Below are 21,001 nucleotides of genomic sequence, written 5' to 3'. Positions count from 1 at the left end.
TAGCAGAAGCACCCTGGAGATCTGGGTGAAGCATTGAGGCAAGAAGAGAAAGAAAAGATAAATAAACCCGGAAAGCTTCCTGGCAAAGCAAAGAATGTTGATGCGGGCTTGTTCTTTGTTTTTGCACTAATATATTCGTTTTAAACAAAGCGGTATGTTGTCATATTTAGAGCAGCATACTTCCCTCTCTCCATGTTTCATAACATTCCATAGTGCCACCCATAATGGAAAGAAAGAAAATAGCAGTCAAGTACCTTGTGTCAACCGAAAGCCTCGTGCCGAGAAAACGCCGAAGAAAAGATTAGGCCGTTCGTTGTATTGTTCTATCGGTTTAATCAAATGCCACTTGTTTTATTTAAAGGTACAGTTTAGCATTTCTTGGGCCTGGTTAGTCCCGCAATCTAGCAGTAAACTGTGAATTTTACTTTCTCATATAAATGATAGAGAATGCTATTATGGTAAATAAACGAATAACTAACAAAATTAGCGGTTTATGTTGATATCTTGCAATGAAAACATCTAGAACTTTAGAGCAGCTTATGGGGTGCAATGTGTTTGGTAATATAATTGCTATAACAGTGCAAATTTGTGATACTCATGACAGCACATGAATGAGCAGAAAATTTGCTAATGTTTGAATGTTGTCTTACTCAATGTTTTTGGCATGCTGCAAAGGTTCATGTGGGATACCAAGACGAGCTTCTAACACGAAAAATCAGCAACGCCAATTTGAAAACAACTGAGTGTGCAATATATAGAAACATGCACACTACTAAATGGTATTTTTGGTCCCTGAAAGCAGCTTTCTTCACACTTCAGGGAAAATAAAAAAAGCCAGAAAAGTGATCTTTCTGTCATGTTCGCGGTTCTCTTTATGCATATATAACCTTCCTACTTGCTATATTTATGCCACTTGAAGTTTAGGCTTTATCCTCATCCAGAGTCAGGAATTTAGTGAATGTGATTGTTTTTCGCACGTTTGCAATCGTACACCGGAGAGTGGAGGGCTTCGTTGTAATTTCAGTGGCAGTTAGGCTTTGTTGTGTCTGCCTTTCGTGTGCATGTGTGTGTGTGTGTGTGCGTGTGCGTAGCGTGTGCGTGTGTGTGTGTGTGCGCGCGCGTGTGTGCGTGTGTGTGTGTGCGTGCATGCGTGCGTGCGTGCGCTCGTGTGTGTGTGTTTGTGTGTTAGTTCAAAGGTTTAAAAATGTTTCTGGGCCGTCTATCTTCTCGATTCAATGCTGGTTGCAACGATTAGCACTTTTACAAACAATTTCGAATAAATGTTTAGACCACACATGCCTCGGCGGCCCACAATGACTCGATTTTCTGGAGAATTGCAAGGGACACAGCAAAGTGTTCTTTAACTTCCTTTCCTACAACTCCTTCATAACACTAAACAATGGTATAAAATTCAAGATAATGAACGAAGGCATTTCCTCTTCGTACACAAATGTTAGAATGCTCCAAGTCACCATTCATCATTCCCGATATGGTTATCGAAAGGATAAATCAACAGGGCAGCTATAAAGCCAATTAGTATAAAGGGCCAAAAATGAAAACAGAACCAAGTGCCGTAGGCGAACGTGCTTCAGTTTCAGCCGAGAAGAGAAAACTAATGATAGCCGTGTAGGGTGCGAATCGTCTCGATCAAGATAAAGACTTCACCAGATGGGGAGAAAGAAGAGCAAGGTGGAGGGGGTGGCGCCCTAATGAAGAACAAGACATAAAATGGTGGAGTAAACGGATCGTCTTTTGCATATTTTTTACACGCTTCAATTCGCATGCGTTGTAGGATAACAAGTGAACGTCATACCTTGCTGTGAAAACACATACTTATGGGCGTTTTTCTCCTCGGTGGTGAAAGGTTTATGCAGCTTATCAAAAAACATGAGGTCTTTTAACATCAGGTACTGCTCCGGAACGACTGGTTGCCGGAATGGAATCATGAACCTGCAAAAATAGCATCAGCCTACATTTGGCGTCAGCAGAACTTAACCGGGGAGCACAAGATAACTGTCTGATGGTAAAACGATGATAATGTCGATACTTGACTCTAGTATCCATCGCACTCACGCTGGTCCTGATAAGCGCTCAGCCATAAAGACGAAAGCCCTGAGCGCTTTCCCTAAGGAAAACGCTCAGGGCTTACTGGCAGCGGTTGTGGGATAAAGAAACAGAAAATAAACTGCATCTTATCAAGCCATATCTTGGCAACTGGCCGCCGGTATCAAAGAACCGCCGCACGGAAGTAACACTTTGCAGACTTAGAATAGGACACACATACAGTACACATGCATACCTCTTGTCAGGTGGTGATCCACCAACGTGTGATAAATGTGGTGAGCCACTTACCGTGCTTCACATCCTGATGCAATGTAGGGAATTAGACGCAAATAGGAAAAAGCATTTTCCATTACCTCACCGGCAACGAATTCCACTTCATCCTCAAATGATTATAGGTATGGAACCTCTCTTTAAACATCAATCACTGTTTCAATTTTTAAAAGCTGCACATAGTTTTCATATTATAGCCCCAGGAAATCCGTAGCACAGCCTCTTAACAGAGGTTTCTGCTGCGGTAGCTGCATTAAAAGAAAGCACCTGCCTCCCAGCCTTAGGGCTCAAAGGCTTTAAGGAGACATGTACTATTTCCATATTGATGCATTTTAGCCCCATGATCACTTGTCACTCGTGCTATACCCAGAGACCACTCCACCTATCACTGTCATAACTTTATACCTATACATCGTTTTATGCTTCTACAATAGCGATTAATTTTAGGCCACTTTACAGCCATGTTACACCCCATCATCGTAATTCACCAATCAGCGCTTAACACAGCATTATCAGTCATGGCGCTCTTTGGCCACACCTGGCCCTTGCGCCACTAAACAACATACATCCATCCATAAAGACGAAATATAATATGCAGTCTCAAACAGCGCAGGTGTTAGGATAACGTCTAATTACTGCTATTTGAGCTATCGTGTAATCAATTATTATGCATGAGTTGGAGATAGAAGAAAAACTAGTATGGAACTGTGTCTTCGTGCTCCAAGCAACATATATAAAATAGCAACGGTTCTTGCAATACAAGAAAAAGCTTAAAATGCCAGGAATTCTTTATTATTGAGGAAACATGTTATGAGTACCCCAAAGGTATTTATACCTGGTGTTCTTTACTTCATTCACACCTCGCGAAATACCGACTCGGAATTTTCATGTAAAAGAAGGCAGGGCTTTAACTCCCGCCAGTCTTAAAATAATATCTTTGTCATCTCAATATGCTAACAGAATGAGAAATAGGAAGTACTGCATGTGACTTTCTCTGCGTGCTGTTTAGCGGGTCTTATGTTTTGTTCGAACTCTGGTCCTAATTTTCCCTAAACACGTGTTTATGGTATTGACCACATTGGGCGTTAATAGAGCTACCATCGCAAACGCTGATATTTGCACACGTTCGCAATTACGTATTTGACATATGTTGTCACGTTGTATTGACGCCGAAGTACCAGCAAAAACTGTGACTCACGAAACTAACCTTTTGTAGGGCGAGCTTCTGCCCAGAAAACAGGTTACACTTAAAGCGCAACGATAGTGCCGGGTGCCGTCCGCGATCGTCGAATATCTGATGTCCGGGGAAAGCGCGTCGGTTTTTGCGCATGATTCGTCGAATGTACCAGCGTAATCGCTGGTGTCCGCGTGCCCTCCAGAAAGTACTACACAATTCGCGTCCCACACACAGTCAGGTTACACAATGTTCAGTGACAATAGACAACGAAGACAACCATTGAAAGCGTCTGAGAGGCTTGCGATACATGCAGGTGTGTCCTGCGCGGAGCAATAACTTTTAAGATTTGTTCGGCCGTGAAAAACGGCCACAAGGAGAAAAGTAAATAAATACAGGTGTTACTATCTTGCACCGCCAATCGTCACAATATGCGGTCAATTCAAGTTTACGCGATCAGATATACACAGAAATGTGAACCCCGAAGCAATTCATACACTTAAAGGGACCCTGAAACGATTTTGGCGATTTCCTACAAACGTACAGAGTCGCTAGAGTAGGTCTTTCTGATCATTAATTGACACATCTAAGTGCTCTGCGTAAAGCGTGTAATTTATTATAAGGTTTTAAAAATGCACATCGCTGTCGATCGCAGCGCACTGCTCGGCGGAATTTTAAGCCGCCCCTACCCATATGATGCAAATAACCCATATTACGTCACATGGGCGAGCTATCTGATTGACTGACCAGGGCGCGTGGTCGATAATTTTTTCAACTTTATGGTGAACAAATGATGCTCGTAATAGTTGGAATGTTAGTTACTTTGTTTTTGTAAAAAGAAAATAACTTAAAGAGAATACACAAGAACAGTTCTTTAGTACACTTGAGCACTTCCGGCACACAGCAAGTGTCGTCTGCTTGTGTTACAACGTGCGCAGTCTTTGACGAGAGCTCCGCCATCAGTGTCGATCAGTCTTTTCGTGAGCACGATGAATCACCCTTGTTGCGTTGTGGGCTGCAGACGTAGCGACTGGAAAGATGTGAAGTTGCGAAATCGTGTCTCTCTGCAAGGCACCATACGAGCGAACTGGCTGCTGCGCATCGGACTGCGGCTATCCGATAGGCGCCAGGATTTGCGCGTTTGTGGCCGTCACTTTACAGCGGAAGATTACAAACGCAATAGCGTTTCGCAAGTCCGGTATTAGGGCAAACACAAGCGCAAGGGGACAGGGTCTGGCCGCTTGACTGCGCCGGGATGAGCCATGAGATGAGCAGAAAGGTAAATGTTAATGGTCTGCACGGTGCAGCCACCTGGTGGCACAGAGCTCAACCATACACAGTAGCAGCAACGAAGTGCATTCTTCTTTGCTGCTGGTGTGTATTTTTCGCAGGAGTGTAATCATTAACACGTTGTTCTTAAAAATGTTTAAAATGTTTTACACTTGGTTAGAGCAATATTAGCGCTTCGTTTGACTGGTTAAGCGCTGCGCCAACAAGTGTCTGGACAGTGCAGACCGATCAGGCTGCTCACGTACGTCTACTCTGAAGTTCCTTCATCAGCTTGAGTTTATGCCTCCAGTCATTTGCCGAAATGACCAGCTTGCCTGTGGTTACCGGAACACCGGCCACCTTCGGCGCTACGACAGAATGCTCGCAACGCACGCTGCTTCGATGGCTCTCGGTCGACGGCCAAGCGGCCAGCGGAGAGGTCTCGCGCGGGAGGAGGCGTGCTCCAACAACCGGAAGTGGAGGATGTGACGTCGCATCGTGACGCAGCACCAGTGAAGGCGGAGCTTAGCGCCGCTCGCTCGGCGAGCGAGTTGAGGAGGAAAGGCATGGCTAGGGAGGAGGGTAACTTGTAATCGCTTCTAGCTCCATTAATACGTAACGCTTCACTTAAATTGTGGTGCGAATGTTCTACTTAAGCTGTACCCTATGCGCCTACAAAATTTGTCCGAACCGTTTCAGGGGCCCTTTAAAAGGCAACACGTTGCAGCTGCTCTGAAAATCCCGCATCTACAGTGACCTATGTCGTAGTAAAATGTGTCCGTTGTAGAGTGGCACGTATCTCCACATTGGTATATACTCAGTGAGCCAAGTTGGCCCGATTGTTGATTTGAAACCTTGTTATCCCCGAACAGTGGCCCGATGCGGTAACCATTCGAGCACGGATTACCCAGGGATACAGGTAAGCGAGATAGATAGATAGATAGATAGATAGATAGATAGATAGATAGATAGATAGATAGATAGATAGATAGATAGATAGATAGATAGATAGATAGATAGATAGATAGATAGATAGATAGATAGAATGTTACGCTGGTGGCGTTCACCCCACCTCTGACAAGTGGGGCGCGTCACCATGCAGAACAACCATTTTTTATTTTCTGCTTGGAAGTTGTAGGCAGAAAAATAGGGGTATGCAAGGAAATGGAAAAAAAGCCATCAGTTCTCACGCCCTGTGGGAATGGACGCTATGCGAATCAATGTGTGGGGAGCCTACCAATTAACGAAACAACCATAAGAGCGCCAAGACGTAGGCGGCTGTTTCATGACCCAGATGACACGCACGTCATGACCTATCATATATGTCAAACTATGCTAGTGTAGTGCATACCAAGTTAACGAAATGACCATGAGAGCACCAAGACCTAGGCGGCTTAATATATAGATGCTGTGGAACCGGCAAATGTTCGCCACCACTGGGAGCGTGTGTAATACAACACAGCCTCTTTATTAGGCATAGCTCTCGACTGCTGTTCTTGCAGACCACCGTAGTACTGCTGCCTCTACTGACATGCCCTCAGCTGCTTCTGTTGTCAATGTGTTGTCTGCTAGCGTTGGTGCCTCGGTATCATCGCTCTTTGAGAAAACTGCACTGCTGCACTTCTGTACTTGGTCTTTATGGCGACCGAACAGCCCAGCCGGACGTGGTCTTAAGCCTTCCCGGCGTCCACTTGTCCCCGGTGGCTTAGTTATGCACCTAGACGTATACGCCTGGTTTGAAGCTGCAGCCGGCGTTTTCAGTCAATTAGTGTTAGACGAGCTTTGGTAGCTGGATGGAAAACACAAATTCAGCCTGGTGCGCAACTGGTAGTTCAAAAGCCTTTCATATGGTTGGAGCTCCGATTGTTGAGGAGTGTTTCTGTACTTGCACAAGACGCGAGTCAGAGAAGTCGTTAGATCAGCCCTTCAGATTTTCATTAACCTGTTCTTGACCATCCGTACAGCGCATTTAGCCAGACCATTGCTCTGTGGGTGACGTGTGGATGATCGAATATGTATGTACAATGCCGCTGCGATGCGTGAACTATCGTGCGTGAACAAAGGGAAAACTAGACATGCACCCAATCGTAGCAGATTACTACAAAGGAAACCCATGCAGGTTCCTCGAAAGAAAAGCCTCGCAGTTGAAGAAAAATTTGTCCTTGTCCGGGACTCGGACCCGCGACCACCACCTTTCTGGGACACGGCTCTATCATCGACTGATTTCCCCTTTATTAATTCCTTCCTTCCTCCTTGCGGGTTTTCGCAAAAATATGAAGTTATTTTTGTAGACAATGAGCGAAACGAGAAGAGGGTGAAAGCGGGAGCCAACGTTTAGAGAAATAGACTTGTCTGCAAGCCTTGAAGAAGACAAGTTCACTTGTCGAAACGTTGGCTCCTGGTTTCACCTTGTTCTCATTTTACTCATGCCCTTGAATTTTCATCTCCCGCCTTCCGCCTGTTTCCCCATGATTCTTTGTAGTACAGAATGCACACAGATTGGTCAGCTTTGAATTACCCGCAGAGAAAAGAGAAGCTGGTGAACCTTGAGGATTCCTGTGGTCTTTGTGTTTATGTTTTCGGCATGATTCTCTAGCTTCATCAGTTTGCAGTGCCTTCTCCCGGCTCTCTACTTCTGCTTTCGGAAAAAAGTTACTAACTTTTGATGCTGAGCCCATCGTCTTTGCTTGCAGCGAAAAGTCTTTTATGTTATCCGACAACATGATCGGTTGACAGCATTTGCAGGAGCCCGTAGGAGAGAAGGGTGCCGTAACTGTGTGTTTTGACTCCAAGCGCCATGAGCGCAACGATGTTGTGTTGCAGGGGGTCATAGGGTGGACGTACACCGATAAGCTCCTTTTCGTTCCTTACCGACGGCAAGTCGAGCAAGTGAGTCAAGCGTTCTTGGATAAGCAGATCACGTCGACGAAGCGCTCCTTTAGAAGTTCGATGACAGCGCTGTGATTTGCCCCAGTCACTAGAATGCCGGCTATGGCCACTGTGGCTTTTCCCGAATGCGCCAATCGCAAATACAGAAACTTTTGAGCGTTGGAGACGCCGTCGTTTTCGTGCATCACTTGCTCGAACTGCTTCCAGGACTGTCACTCCGCGGCGGCGCCGCTAAATCGTTGTAACTCGAGCGTCGGTAGTTTCACTTCGGATTTTGCCTCCGCCGGAGAGCTGTCGCTCTGCGCCTGCGTGGCTGCTATTTCTGCTTTTTTTTTTTTCGCATGTTCTTTTCGGCTTCCTGGCGGATTTTTGCAATGTGTGCGACGATACGGTCGTTGTATTCTATAGTCCGTACTTAATTTCTTTCAGCGTCTTGGTCTTGCACTAAAGGCTCGATGGCTGCTTCTACCTCGTTTAGCTGTATTTGGAAGGCGCCAAGCCTCGCAGACAAGCCAATAAGAGCTTCTTCATCTGTTGCATGGCTCTGGAAGAATAAGTCAGCTTCATAAATCAGTTTAGTCACTTGATTTGTCAGAGCGCTTATTTTCAGTTTAAGCTGTTCCATCGCAGTATCAATGTTTACAGTTGTGCCTTGAGTCGTTGGGTCGGTTTCGGTTGGGTGTAGCGTCCCAGGGGCCTCGTTATTGAAGGCGCGCATCGTCCAACGTTTTTTTAATTGCCCGAAGACCATAGCTGGTTTTCGCCGAGCTCGTTGGGCTGTGGACATATGCTCACTTCGTTCCCTCAATGATAAGTTCGATCGTTTATTCCATTTCGGTATCAAATGTTGAGACAATTATGAGATGTTCAAAAGAAACCAAATGCTTCGTTTGACGTGAACAAAACTAAACTTTATTTCGATAGTGATGCTCGTTGCCGAGCGTGTTCGGAGGAGCTCAGGGTTGTCCGTTTAGCAAAAGAATGAGGTTAACATTGGCGGTTTCTTCAGCGCTATAAACAAAATCACAATAATTCTGGCTAGCAGTTCGCACAAATGAAACTTGTTCTTACCAGGACATCCTCATCTGACTGAGGCTTCGGAACAACTGCTTCGAGAAAGCCAATGGATGCATGCCATTGATGATTACCATTCTGTCTATCATATTTTCGTACATCGTTGCGAAGCAAAAACTGATCATGCCACCCCAGTCGTGCCCCACAAGGACAACTCTTCTCTTGTGGCCAGGGTCTACAACACAGACACAAAGAAAAACAATACTTTTAGAAGTACAGATAATATAGTAATATCGCTAAGTCAGCTTTGCTGGAAATGTTATTTGCCCCATAAACAATCTGCGATGCCTTTTCTAGCTTGCCATTTTAAGCATTTGTTGTAAAATGGTGGGGTTCTGTGGTCAGTTCCTGAATGCTGGAACCATAAAAAACACTTGCGGCATTGTGTAGGATGTAATATTGTAGTAGTGTCAGATGCAAAATTAGAACTGAATCTTCTACTTTCAAAGCCATCAATCAATGCCTTCCAATAGCTGTACACATCACCTGTAGTGCTATGCAACCATTAGCATAACTTACCAATCTCATTCATATAGTTTTATAAACTTGCATAACAGGCTTCACTGACTTTGACGCGCCTTCGCCGACACACCTAATACCATTGCATTATTGAACATGACTATAGAGGACATTCCTAGCTACACCTATTGAACTTCCTTGTGCGGCTGGCTGTTGTCTTCGATTCTGCATTATCTTTGTGAATAAATCTCAGTAATATCATCGGTATGAGTAGGTTAATAGTAGCTATTCGGCGATGTTCAAGACCTTCCTACTTCAATTTGTTACCTCTGTGCGGTGTGAAAGAGCACTGCAATGCAGGGTATTTTTCACACCAGTGCGCGATGCAAGCAATCCCCGTGTTCAACTGCAGACATCTCCCGGGGCACATCATACAACTGCGGTGGTGTCAAAGCCTGACGTCACCCGCTCACGCGCAGTGCCCTTGGCTGTGCAAATACAACCACTGTTAGTTCTTGGCGTGGAACAGCTGCGCAGTGCTTAGTGCGAATGTACGAAGCATGAACGCGAGTATTTTCTCCTTGAATCTACGCGGTCATATTGTCTGGCAGATTATGACACAAGTCTGTGTTGAAGAACGTCAATGTGTGATAAGCTGCACAATTCAGGACGCCTGCTTTAAATGCGGTTAGCATTCCTTGGCAACTTCACTCATTTTTCCGCATGTTTTTGATAACAAATCGGACAGGGTGCGTGCCACTGGGTAGGTCCCAAGAGGTATGTGCCCGAATATACACCTGGGTATGTACACATTGTACGAATGGTTATGTATAACTGGGCATCTGGCACTGAGTGAATAAAGGAATATACGACTTGGGCTACTGGATATGCGCAGCTGAGCATACGCCTCTGGCCATGTGCCCAAATAGACAACTTACGCCACTGGCCTTGCGACACTTGGCACATAAATGCTCTTGTCCAACCATCCAGAATGGGCATATGCCATAGAGTAGGTACCCGGATAGAGAAGCAAGTCAAGATATATCGGAAGCCACTGATCATGCAGAAACAAACAAATGGAACAAAATGGGACCAAGGAAGGCATCTAGTAGCGTTAAGGTACACAGAAGAAAAGGAGATGCAGGTAACAGAACACTGAAGAAGTCGGGCACACAGTAGTGACGAATTCGACCAGATGGTAGGTTGCTACATTCATTCAATGCTAACTGCATAAATACCGATATTCCTCCCTAGATTGCTTCGGTCGCATTTTTTTTATTTCCGGAAGTGGAACAACTAAGTGATGTGTGTGGACCGTGCAATAAAATATAGCGGCATCGGCTTTCCTACGGATACGTGACAATATCGACTCATATTTGCCTATTAAAACTGACCACATTTCTCTGCATGGTCTACTCACTGAGCGGTGCAATGAGTAGCTCATATCGCTTGCGAAAAATATGCAGGGTGAGGCGCAATAATCAGGCGTCTACAGAACGCCAGTGCCCAATATAACCGTCACATCAAGCGAACTTCCAGCCGTCATTTTTGTAATGGGAAAATCTAGGGTTGTTCAGCGGAAAGTGCTGAACACGTCCAGGATTTTTTTGCTGAAAACTTGTTGAAAGCAAAGCGCTGAACAAGCTTTCAGCAAAAAAATGACTATGACAAAAAGCACTATCTATTGGGTCTTCGAAGAAACTAGAATCAAACTGTAAAGATAGAGAGGTACACCTTAGATAAGTACGAGCAATGGTACGTCGCTCGAAGTTATCTAGAGTTGCTTTGATAATTTTTGGAATGGCATTAGTTTGTTATTTGGTTAAGTTCAATCGCGCAAAATTTTACACATTCGATTCATTATATGGCTTCAGTCGTACTTGAAAAGTTCAGGGGTGCGCTCCGATACACCGAATTAAGCTGTTTTCATTATGTTATCTTTAGGGTGGGTACGTTTTTTGGAGTCCGAAGAAAGTCCGCGATGTATGAAAAAGAGACTATCCGAGGCTTTCTCAGCATGCTTATTAAAAGTATAGCTAGCTGGAAGACAACGGGGCCACGAGAGGCTGAGTCAATTATTACATTAGTGAGGTGGTAACTTGCACTTAACAGGTAGGAGCTTACAGTTTTGACACAATAAATAACCGCTAATCACAGCTTTCCCTCCATACACCTAGAATCTTAAATTATTATAAATTTTTGTTAGTTTTCTGTATCTTTTTCCAAAGCCAATTGCAAGTTGAAATCTTTCTTTACTGCCCTCCAAAGAGGCACATGAATTTGTTTAAATTCACGAGTGCCGTATTCAGTAGTGTTCATACAAACATGCACAAAGCTATTACTTACTTATTTTGTCGAGTAGTTCTTTTACATCCTCAATGAGATTGACCATAAGGTACTGCGCGCTGTCCATTGGCCGTGTAGTGTTGCCATAGCCACGCAGATCTGGCGCCACAACGCTGTGAATATAATTTGAGAACAGGTGGGGAGGGAGAAAACTTTCGGCTTCTTTTGCGACTCTTTTCTGTGTCTGAATTGAATCTGACAGTTAATTCAGCACCTGTCTTTAGATTGTAGTAGCTGATGTGAAGCGCATCCGTTTTTGTTTCTACAACCGATCAAAAACAAGTAACACTTTCGCCCGAAACACAAAGCATTGATGCGATAGCAAGTTATTAGACAGCTATGCGCAGTAAGGTTAGTAGTTTTATCAGCTGTAAAATTACTGTAATGATTTGCTTACTAACTAAATAAGAAGCATGATGCCACGCGCGCACAGGCATCATGAAAACATCTCAGTCGATGACCGCGGGCACTCGCTGTCAGAACGTTGGCGTGAGGAAAACCGGCAGCAGCGGCGAGTGAATTCCCCTTCCAGCAGTATCTCGCTTCAATGCCAGCCATGCGCACGATGACTCAGCGCACACGAAGCCATCAGCTATTTCGGGTCGGTTAGCCTTCGAATCCATTGTGGATTACCTCCAAGATAGGATGCTTGCGGCTGCCCTCAGCCGTGCCTTACGCTGCCACGCCCGGAGTACAAGCGGAGACTCGCGCTGCTGTGTTCCTGTCTCGCCTCCCTTCCTCACTCGGGCCTCCCTTCCTCACCCGGCCTGCCAAGTTTCGAGTGGACGCCGCGCCAAGCCACCATATATGCACTTTATGGGAAACTTGATGGCGATGCCGACGGCAAGTATTCGCCTGGAGTGGCTATATAATTGCGGACAGGAAAAACTTGGAGGATGTTTAACCTTCGCCCTTAGGAGTGGAACGCGATAGCGTTGATCGGTACATGTATCGAACAGGCTTAATTAAGTTAAAGACAACAAACCACTCACTAGGTCCCCCTGGTATCCACGCCTAGCGTCCGCGGCCACTAAGACATGCCTTAAACGGCAGCTGGAAGAAGGGTTTGAGTTTCGGGGTGATAGAATTATGTTTTCTCGTACACTAAAATTACAATGCGAAGCTATCATGTCTGTAGTTTGTGCGTAAGTCCTACTTTACAAATTTTCAGACGCATTTTGCTTTGAGAAATTCAATTAGTTCAGTAACGCCTCTGCGCCACGCGGAGGGCTTGCGTAGTTTATTTATTTATTTATTTGATACTGTCAACCCCGTTGTTGGGGTCATTACAGGGAGGGTGATGTGTCAAGAATACAGGATACATAATTTTCTTTCTATGTAACATACAAATGCACTGGCGCTCTTGGAAGTTAACAAAAGCAAATAACAGTAGTTATACAAAGAAAAGTCAACGAAAGTGCTCGCAGCAACAATTTAGTATACATTCTCGTAAAAGAAAGTATCCAACGCATTTTCAAATTCGGCAGAGAATTATCTTATCGGCAGAGAATTATCTGGTTAGAGATGCTTTGTTCGGGATAATTTTTCCCTAACAGACAATGATAATGACACCAGATTTTCTGAGACACGGGCTCCGTAACGTTAACACGGTACAAGTTGGTTTTTGTCTACCGTAGACAGAAATATATGTGGGCAGCCATCAGCATGAGTGAACAAAAGGCAAGCTGTGGTCCAACCGACGTTTGCACTTCTCAAGTTATCGTGTTTTTCTTACAATAATATTGTCCATACTAGATATGTTCAGTCAACCGTGTGGTAGCAGTGGCGGGAAACGCTATGCGTCGCTGAAGGCTTTAAACAAAGCCTTCAAGGAAGCTGTTCTCATTTGACAGTTGTTTTGTGTAGCTGGTACAAGACGTTCATGTGGTTCAAATGGATATATTCATTTCTGCAAGCATGGGTGTTTAGCCCAGTGGCAACAACACTTTGCTTCTCAGCGTGGGGCCGTAGGTTCGAAACTCCCGAACTTTTCATTCCTTTCGAAGTTATTTTCTTTTACGTTATAATTTCTTTATGGCGATTCGTCTTGCGTGACGCACGCACCGGTTTCCTCATTTAATAGGCATTGAAGTGCTTACGCATACATATAAACATGCACGCACACCCTGGCAAATCAGCAGCGATGATTGACAGGCTCGTGGGAAGTGGGACACGAACACACACACATGGTGTGTTCGCGTCGCGGCGATTAGCTGTAGAACGCACGATAGCTTCATTTGTGCTACATTGTCAGCTGTATTCTTAAAATGCCACAGGATTGTATATGATTATAACTCGTCGCTTCAGTCTAAATAAGTCAGCTTTCACTCTCCGCACAGGAACAGCTGTTCATACGTTTTCCTGAGAAATGTTATATCTCACCATGATCGTGAGCTTGCCACTGGCGTACATACCAGAAATCTTCACCGAGGACTGGTATCTGCCTGTTCCAGATGTACCAAAAATCAAGAAATCCGTGCAGCAGAACCAGAAGAGGACGGTTCTCAATAGCTTCATCATGACAGCCTTTGGTTACATAATGCATAGTAATATTCTGAAAAGCAAACGCTCAGTAAAGAACACAACCAAAACAAATGATTCTTCAAACATTATTTGCAAGTTATTGCAGAAAAACTCGACAGAGACGCTTAAAAGTGCTGACAACCAATTTTCATGGTACCCATTTTTCAGGGCAATGGAAAGCTTACCGGTCAGAGTGCCTAATCAAGAAGTGTTAACGCGGCAAACGTCGTGGAACATTATAAGAATTGTTCGATCTGCAGCGAGGATGTAGTTAATTACTGGAAGCATGCTAAAAACGCTGATAGGTGAGCGCGGTAGCGATTATACGCCAGCATTAGTGGGAGGCGTATGACAAGTGTTGGCGTAGCTGTAACAAAGTATGATTTTTTATCAAGTCGATTTTCTGCGATTCCTCTTTTCTGAATTGCTAAATTGTTTATGCGATAATATGTGTTTTCGTTTTTTTCTATTCCACTGCTTCAGTATTTAACCAGCCAAAACTAAACCAATCGGATCGAAAATGAAATGACGCCTTTAAACGTGATGTGCAGTTCAGCGTGTTACCGTAGCCACGCGTGCGTTTTAGCTGCCGAAGCATAGAATAAATCCATGGTAGAGTGTACAAGCGCGACTTGGACGAGGACGAAGAAAGAAACAGATACACAGACACAGCGCTTCACTTTCAACTATATATTTTATTTTCGCACGCATCGATAAATATATACCGTGCGAGCGGAAACAAACGTGACAGCAAAAAAGAACATTGATTGGTACATTTGGTTGAACCGGACACGTGTGCAAGGCAAGGGAAAAAAAGGGGAAAAAATCTACAATTGTCCCGAAGACAAGCCAAGGAATCGTATCTCCTTTTCCGAAAGTGATACCGAAGGTTTGCTTACGCACTTTTGCTGTAATTTTGCTATCTCGTGTGCCTCTACAATCTCCCTCGTCATCCTGCTATGAGCCTTATACAGAACGGAAGTGCTTTCAAACATGGGCTTGCAGGAACAATCTCGGCAGTGAATGCCCAAGTGACCCGAGATTACCTTATTGACATTGTATTGATGCTCCCTTAATCTATCGTTGATGCATCTGCCGGTTTGACCAATATACGTATTTCCGCATGAAAGTGGGATGGCATAGACAACGCTATGAGTACAGGTTACAAATTGTTGGCGATGTTGGGTAGAACATGAGGGCCTTCTGTTATTTTCTGTGTTAACCTGTTTGCATAGCTTCTGTAGACGCTCAGGGGCAGAGAAAACTACGTCTACTCCCGATTTCGCCGCTATTCTTCTGAGATTATGAGAAATGCAATGAATGTATGGCACCACAGCAACTTTCTTTGCTCTAGCATTGGTACTACTTGCATTCGACGCGTTTTTGCATTTTTTGCTTAAGCCCTCCGCGACAGAAGTTAGCATGCGCATCGGGTAACCAGAATCTGCCAGGCGCTTGGCCTGCTCTTTGAGACTGGCTTCCATTTTGTGGTCACATGACTTCGTCAAAGAATTGTTGAAACACGATGTCACTACTGCGCGTTTTACAAGTTTTGAATGAGCAGAATGAAATGGTAGGACAGGCTTATTGCCTCTCGGCTGATAACTCCAGCATGTCATTTGTGGATAAAAGTATAAACCCAAGTCTAAAAACCTTATGAAATTGCCTATGGGGACTTCATGTGTCAAAGACAAAGGGGACAACACTTTAGTGAATGAGGTTACGGTTTTTGAAACCAGCGAGTCAAAATTGTGCGATTTGTTATTTAGAATGATTAGAAAATCGTCAACGAATCTGAACACTTTCACGACATCGGTGTCATTTTTTAGACGTTCATCAAGAACCTGGTCACGGTTAGCTAGAAACAAGTCACTTAAGCAGGGAGCAATACATGACCCAATGCATATGCCATCTTTTTGTTTGACAACATTTCCTTCCCAAGTCGCGTAAGTCGAGTTAACATAAAAACGAAGAAGTTCTAAAAATCTGTCGCTAGTTAAACCACAAGCGTTCTGAAAACGAACCGCCCCAAACTTGTCAATGCTATTAGATACACATTGCATCACGTCATTCTGTGGGAGGGAATAGTACAGCTCTTTTAAGTCAATAGAAAAAGCGACCATATCTCTGTTTTGACAGTCTTTAAAGAAATCCACTACTTGTTCTGATTTAGTCACCAAAAATGGGTCGTCGATTGGCAGGAGCTTTAAGTGCTTTTGTAAGTAGGTTGCTACATGTTTCTGCCAAGTAGCATTCTCAGAAACAATCACTCTGAGGGGACATTCCGGCTTATGCGTTTTTGCAGAAAAAAACAATTCAAGGTCCCCCTTCGTGCTTTTTTCAATAGACCGGGATAAGCTATCTAGTTTGAAGCTTCTGCATAGCTTCTTAGCTTCATTTTGGACTTTCTTAAGTGTTACGTCCTTGTGGACCCTGAAAGTTGACGAAATGGCTTCACGAGCCTTTGAATTATACAGCGTCCTGTTCATCACCACGAAACCACCCTCCTTATCCGCAGGGATGAGCGTGAGCGCATTGTCTTTCAAGAACTTAACAGTCCTGTTCAAGGGGAACTTCTCGCTAAGGGGACGGGACCGCGTAAGCACATCCACAGCCTCTGATACACACCTTTCCGACTCGGCTTCAGGTACACGCTTTGACACTTGGCGTACCATTGCCAACAGATCGGGAGCAGACTTCTTTGGCTGAGTCGCGAACTTCGGCCCACATTTGAGTACTTGCTGTACCTTGTTTGGCAGTATCACGTCACCGACGATGTGTACCTGGCTCGTCGATGCTGCAGGTTTCTTCTGTAGTCGCTGTCTCAGGCTTGGAAGAGCATGCAGCCATAGGAATTCCGTCGTGCGGTCGATGATCCGGGAGAATTGTCGCCACGAGTTCCCACTCGTTGTAGGCTCCAGAAGTAGCCGCAAGTAGCCGCAAGCCCATGTTTGAAAGCACTTCCGTTCTGTATAAGGCTCATAGCAGGATGACGAGGGAGATTGTAGAGGCACACGAGATAGCAAAATTACAGCAAAAGTGCGTAAGCAAACCTTCGGTATCACTTTCGGAAAAGGAGATACGATTCCTTGGCTTGTCTTCGGGACAATTGTAGATTTTTTTCCCCTTTTTTTCCCTTGCCTTGCACACGTGTCCGGTTCAACCAAATGTACCAATCAATGTTCTTTTTTGCTGTCACGTTTGTTTCCGCTCGCACGGTATATATTTATCGATGCGTGCGAAAATAAAATATATAGTTGAAAGTGAAGCGCTGTGTCTGTGTATCTGTTTCTTTCTTCGTCCTCGTCCAAGTCGCGCTTGTACACTCTACCATGGATTCTAACCAACTAGCCCGCCAGCGTGTTTTAACCATAGAATAAAGCGCATGTGCCTAACAATATAGCAACTGCAATTTTAAGCAATAATTATGCTAAACTTAATAACATTCTAAGTACTAATATTTTACCGCCAGATCTCACCACTTACTGCTTTTCGAGACTTTCTTGGCAAAATAAAATTATAATTCCTACTTAAAGTGTGAACAGCATGCTGCATCCCATCGCTGTAAATTATGACAATTTCATTTCCATCAAGGTCTCACAACACATTCTGGCCAGTTGTGTGTCTTTTAAATACTGCTTAGGTGTGCGCATGCGAGAGCATTACAGTAGCCTTTGGGGAAATGTTTTAACAGCGGAGCTGCCTAAGATATCAGCTCCGCCGTCGAGCGTTACAAGAAAAGTCAGCACAGCTGTGCGCCGCTCGCGTTGCATAGCAACCACCTGCGAGACCACTGAGCCAGCTAACCTCCTCGCACCCCATGCTCGTAGGGCGGAATCGTGACGTCATAGGAAAGTAAAAGCTCGGAAGAGCCGGTGCGGCGATACTTCACTCGACTCCTCTACTCCTAGCGTACGTGCTGCTGGCCAGGGGAAGACCGAAAAAAGTACGGACGCCCGAAAGCTTACCGTGAAGAGCACCGTACTGCCAAGCGAGAAGCGATGCGTCGCCGCCGAGCTGATCCGGAACACAGCGCCGAAGCTGCGGCTGAGAAGAGACGACGACGAGTCGAGGACCCTCGAGTTTCAGTCCAGGGAACGCGAGAGTCGGTGCCTGAACGATTGATGTCTCCGAGAAAGCCATCGCGGCCTGCGACTGCTCACAGGTTCCAGCATCAAGCCCACCGAGACAACTTAGCAAAACCTAGCACAACCTCGCAAAACCTACAAACAACTTAGGCAAGCAACGTAAAAGCTAGGTGATCAGAAGCTTGGCTGTTGACCCCAGTTTTCCATCACTAGTGCAAGCTGCGCACGTTCTTTTTTCCGCGCGTGCCTTAAGCGCGTAAGCTCTCGGCTGCGTTCTAACTGCGCCTCAGTAAGGCCAAATCAAAACGCGCCAAGCGTCTCATTTCGCTGGCTTCCGCGCGAGAAGTTCGTAACTTCAAGTACCGCTCAGTGTCGCGCAATGGGAGATTAATGTAGAGTCACTGAAAAAAATTCTTTCCAGTGACCCTAGATTAATGCTTCTAGAGCGACACTCTTAGCCGCCCCTTTCCTGCTATTAGCGTCGGCGTCATCGAGCGAACTAACACAGCGAAGGATGAGAGAGCGAACGTGGAGCACAGCAGGGGATGAAAGACGCGAGGATAAAAGCGGAGGAGGAGGGTATGGCGAGAGCGTGTGAAGTAAAGCGTAGTGCGGTGATGATGGGTAAGAGATGGCGCCAGAGTAGCGCGCGATGTCTGGGAGGTATGTCTGCGGCGCTGCTGTCCATCGCGCCCACGTGACACCTGCGCTCTACCTCTCGCGGTTTCACAATTAGCGAGGCAGTTGGACCACACTTTGCTCCGTTTGCAACGTGCCGCACCAAACAGATTGTCCGCGCCAGCCACTATATTACGGAATGAAAACACGTATAGCGCTGCCTTCAAATTTCGCATTAGGGGGTATCGTAATCGTCTGTGAATTTTGTTATTTGATATACTATTGAGGTGCCGCCACTTACTCCCCATCGACTGCGTCCTCACGTCTGCAATGATGCACGCTCTAAGCACACCTATAGTCAACGGGAACTGTGTAGCCGCTGTGATGTCGGAAAAGCGCGCTCGTCTGGCACCCCGGAGGTCCGGGCTCGATTCCCCCCCCCTCCCCCAGAGCGAAACTTATATCAAATTTTCTTTTCAGTGCCATTAATTTCCTTTGCTTGCAGGAACCTCCATGAGAGATTTGACGTCAATGCGAGCAAATTGTGACGCGTCTTTACTTTTTGCGCCGTTGGCCATTTTCATTGCCCTCCATGGGGCACATGATGTCTTTGCATTAATACATTCAGAATAAGTTTTGCGATTAGGGCAGCGAGTTATACTCGGTCCTTAAATACATCTACCGATACCCAGGTCTATTAGCAATAACTATGGACTCGTTTATTCTGAGAACAATTGATGGTTCAGACATGTTGTAGATTGATGGAATGATTTTGCAAAGTTGAGTAAGGCGGGCTAGGGATACTTTCTCGGGGAGAGAGGGGAAGTTGTGTGCGCCTCCACTCACACCCCGGCCCCCACTTTTCTGGACAGGCCAGTGCACTCAGATCCACGGACGCATGCTTATTACGAACATACGCCTGTGAGGACAAAATTTGACAGCCGTTAAGAGCAGCAATCTCAACATTCAACTCCAGGCTGTCCAGAGGGCCCACGACATTGTCGCGGGACTTGATCTCCCGGCTCCATCATGGGCGGAGCCACCGACTTGATCTTCGGGAGCCTTCGGTTTGGCTCCCCGAGGTCTCAGTCCCTCAGGACTCAAATAAAGTTCTTGTCATGTCATGCCATGTTAAAAGTATATACTTGGGTGGCTTCGCAATGGTGCTCAAAGATGTTTCACCTTCTGAATAATAGCACAAAATACACAGGGCATGCCTCTTTCGCTTGTGTTCATTGGTGTACAAATTATTACAGTACAGTACAGTACAGTACAGTACAGTGCAAATTATTAATGCAGATTTTTATAAAATGAAGCGCTCTGCGAACCTATATGGAAAGTGGTTTGGAAGAATTACGCCATGAATTCAAACTAGCAAGATGCAGAGTTTTCCGGCTAGGGAAGCAGCGTCAAAATAATCAGAACCCTCCATTACCCGGTTACTGTTGCATATCTCCAAATTATTTTCTCATGGTGTATAGCCGCCTGTATAATATCGAGTGATGGGAGGATAAGGAAAGGGGTTTGACGGTTGGAAAGTGGCTACTGAAATTATGCATAATGTTAGCGCCCAATATCACTTACGCGTATGGTGTGTAAGCTTCTCGAGCACATTATCTTTTTTGAGATTACATATCGTATCAAACCAAACTTTTTTTGCCTTTCTAACACCGCATCGTCATGTTTTGTACGCATTCAGCCTTAATATGGCTATCGGCTTACAGTGAATAACATAAAATCATCCTTCGACATTCACTAATTTCGTCATCATCTCCAATTCACCCATCTGCGTCAGTTTCAAGAATTGCTGTACTGCAAGCTTGTACAAATACGTAGAACGCTTCTTCTGCTACCCACTTCGGTGCCATTCAGTCCGAATTCACGCCGTCTGTTCAATACTCTCAGTGTACAGATTATGAAAGACTCAGGAAAAGCTTTAGTATATAACTTTGCTGAAACGTATTGCCAAGTGGGATAAAAAAACGTCGGCAGATACACTTAAGACTGTTTACTCGTGGGAATGCGCAAGAATTATACAGTTTCTAGACCTCGGAACGCCATGAATGCGCTCATGGTATACATTCATGGCGTGGTGCCACCTTCTCTCCTTTGGCTGCGGCATCACGTGGCCAATGACGCATGCACTTGGCGCACCTTTAGTTAGCTAGAGCCGTGGATCCACCCTGGCGTCGGGGAAGCGTGCGCGTCTCGCACTCCGAAGGGCCGA

At 45.2% G+C, this 21,001-nt stretch overlaps 1 protein-coding gene across 1 annotated transcript in view; it reads right to left on the bottom strand.

Moving 5' to 3' along the window:
* LOC135917200 (epoxide hydrolase 4-like) overlaps positions 1–21,001 on the bottom strand; it is a 42,705-nt gene that overhangs the window by 9,549 nt on the left and 12,155 nt on the right. Inside the window, exons 4-7 of the mRNA XM_065450711.2 lie at positions 13,960–14,099; positions 11,546–11,658; positions 8,738–8,915; positions 1,814–1,950 (exon numbers count right to left, since the gene is read on the bottom strand). Coding sequence (XP_065306783.1) covers positions 1,814–1,950; positions 8,738–8,915; positions 11,546–11,658; positions 13,960–14,099 — 568 coding nt within the window. The remainder of the gene's footprint in view (positions 1–1,813; positions 1,951–8,737; positions 8,916–11,545; positions 11,659–13,959; positions 14,100–21,001) is intronic.

The sequence above is a fragment of the Dermacentor albipictus genome, chromosome 7 (genome assembly GCF_038994185.2).
Source record: "Dermacentor albipictus isolate Rhodes 1998 colony chromosome 7, USDA_Dalb.pri_finalv2, whole genome shotgun sequence".
Lineage (NCBI taxonomy): Eukaryota > Metazoa > Arthropoda > Arachnida > Ixodida > Ixodidae > Dermacentor > Dermacentor albipictus.
This window is presented reverse-complemented; position numbering and strand designations above follow the sequence as displayed.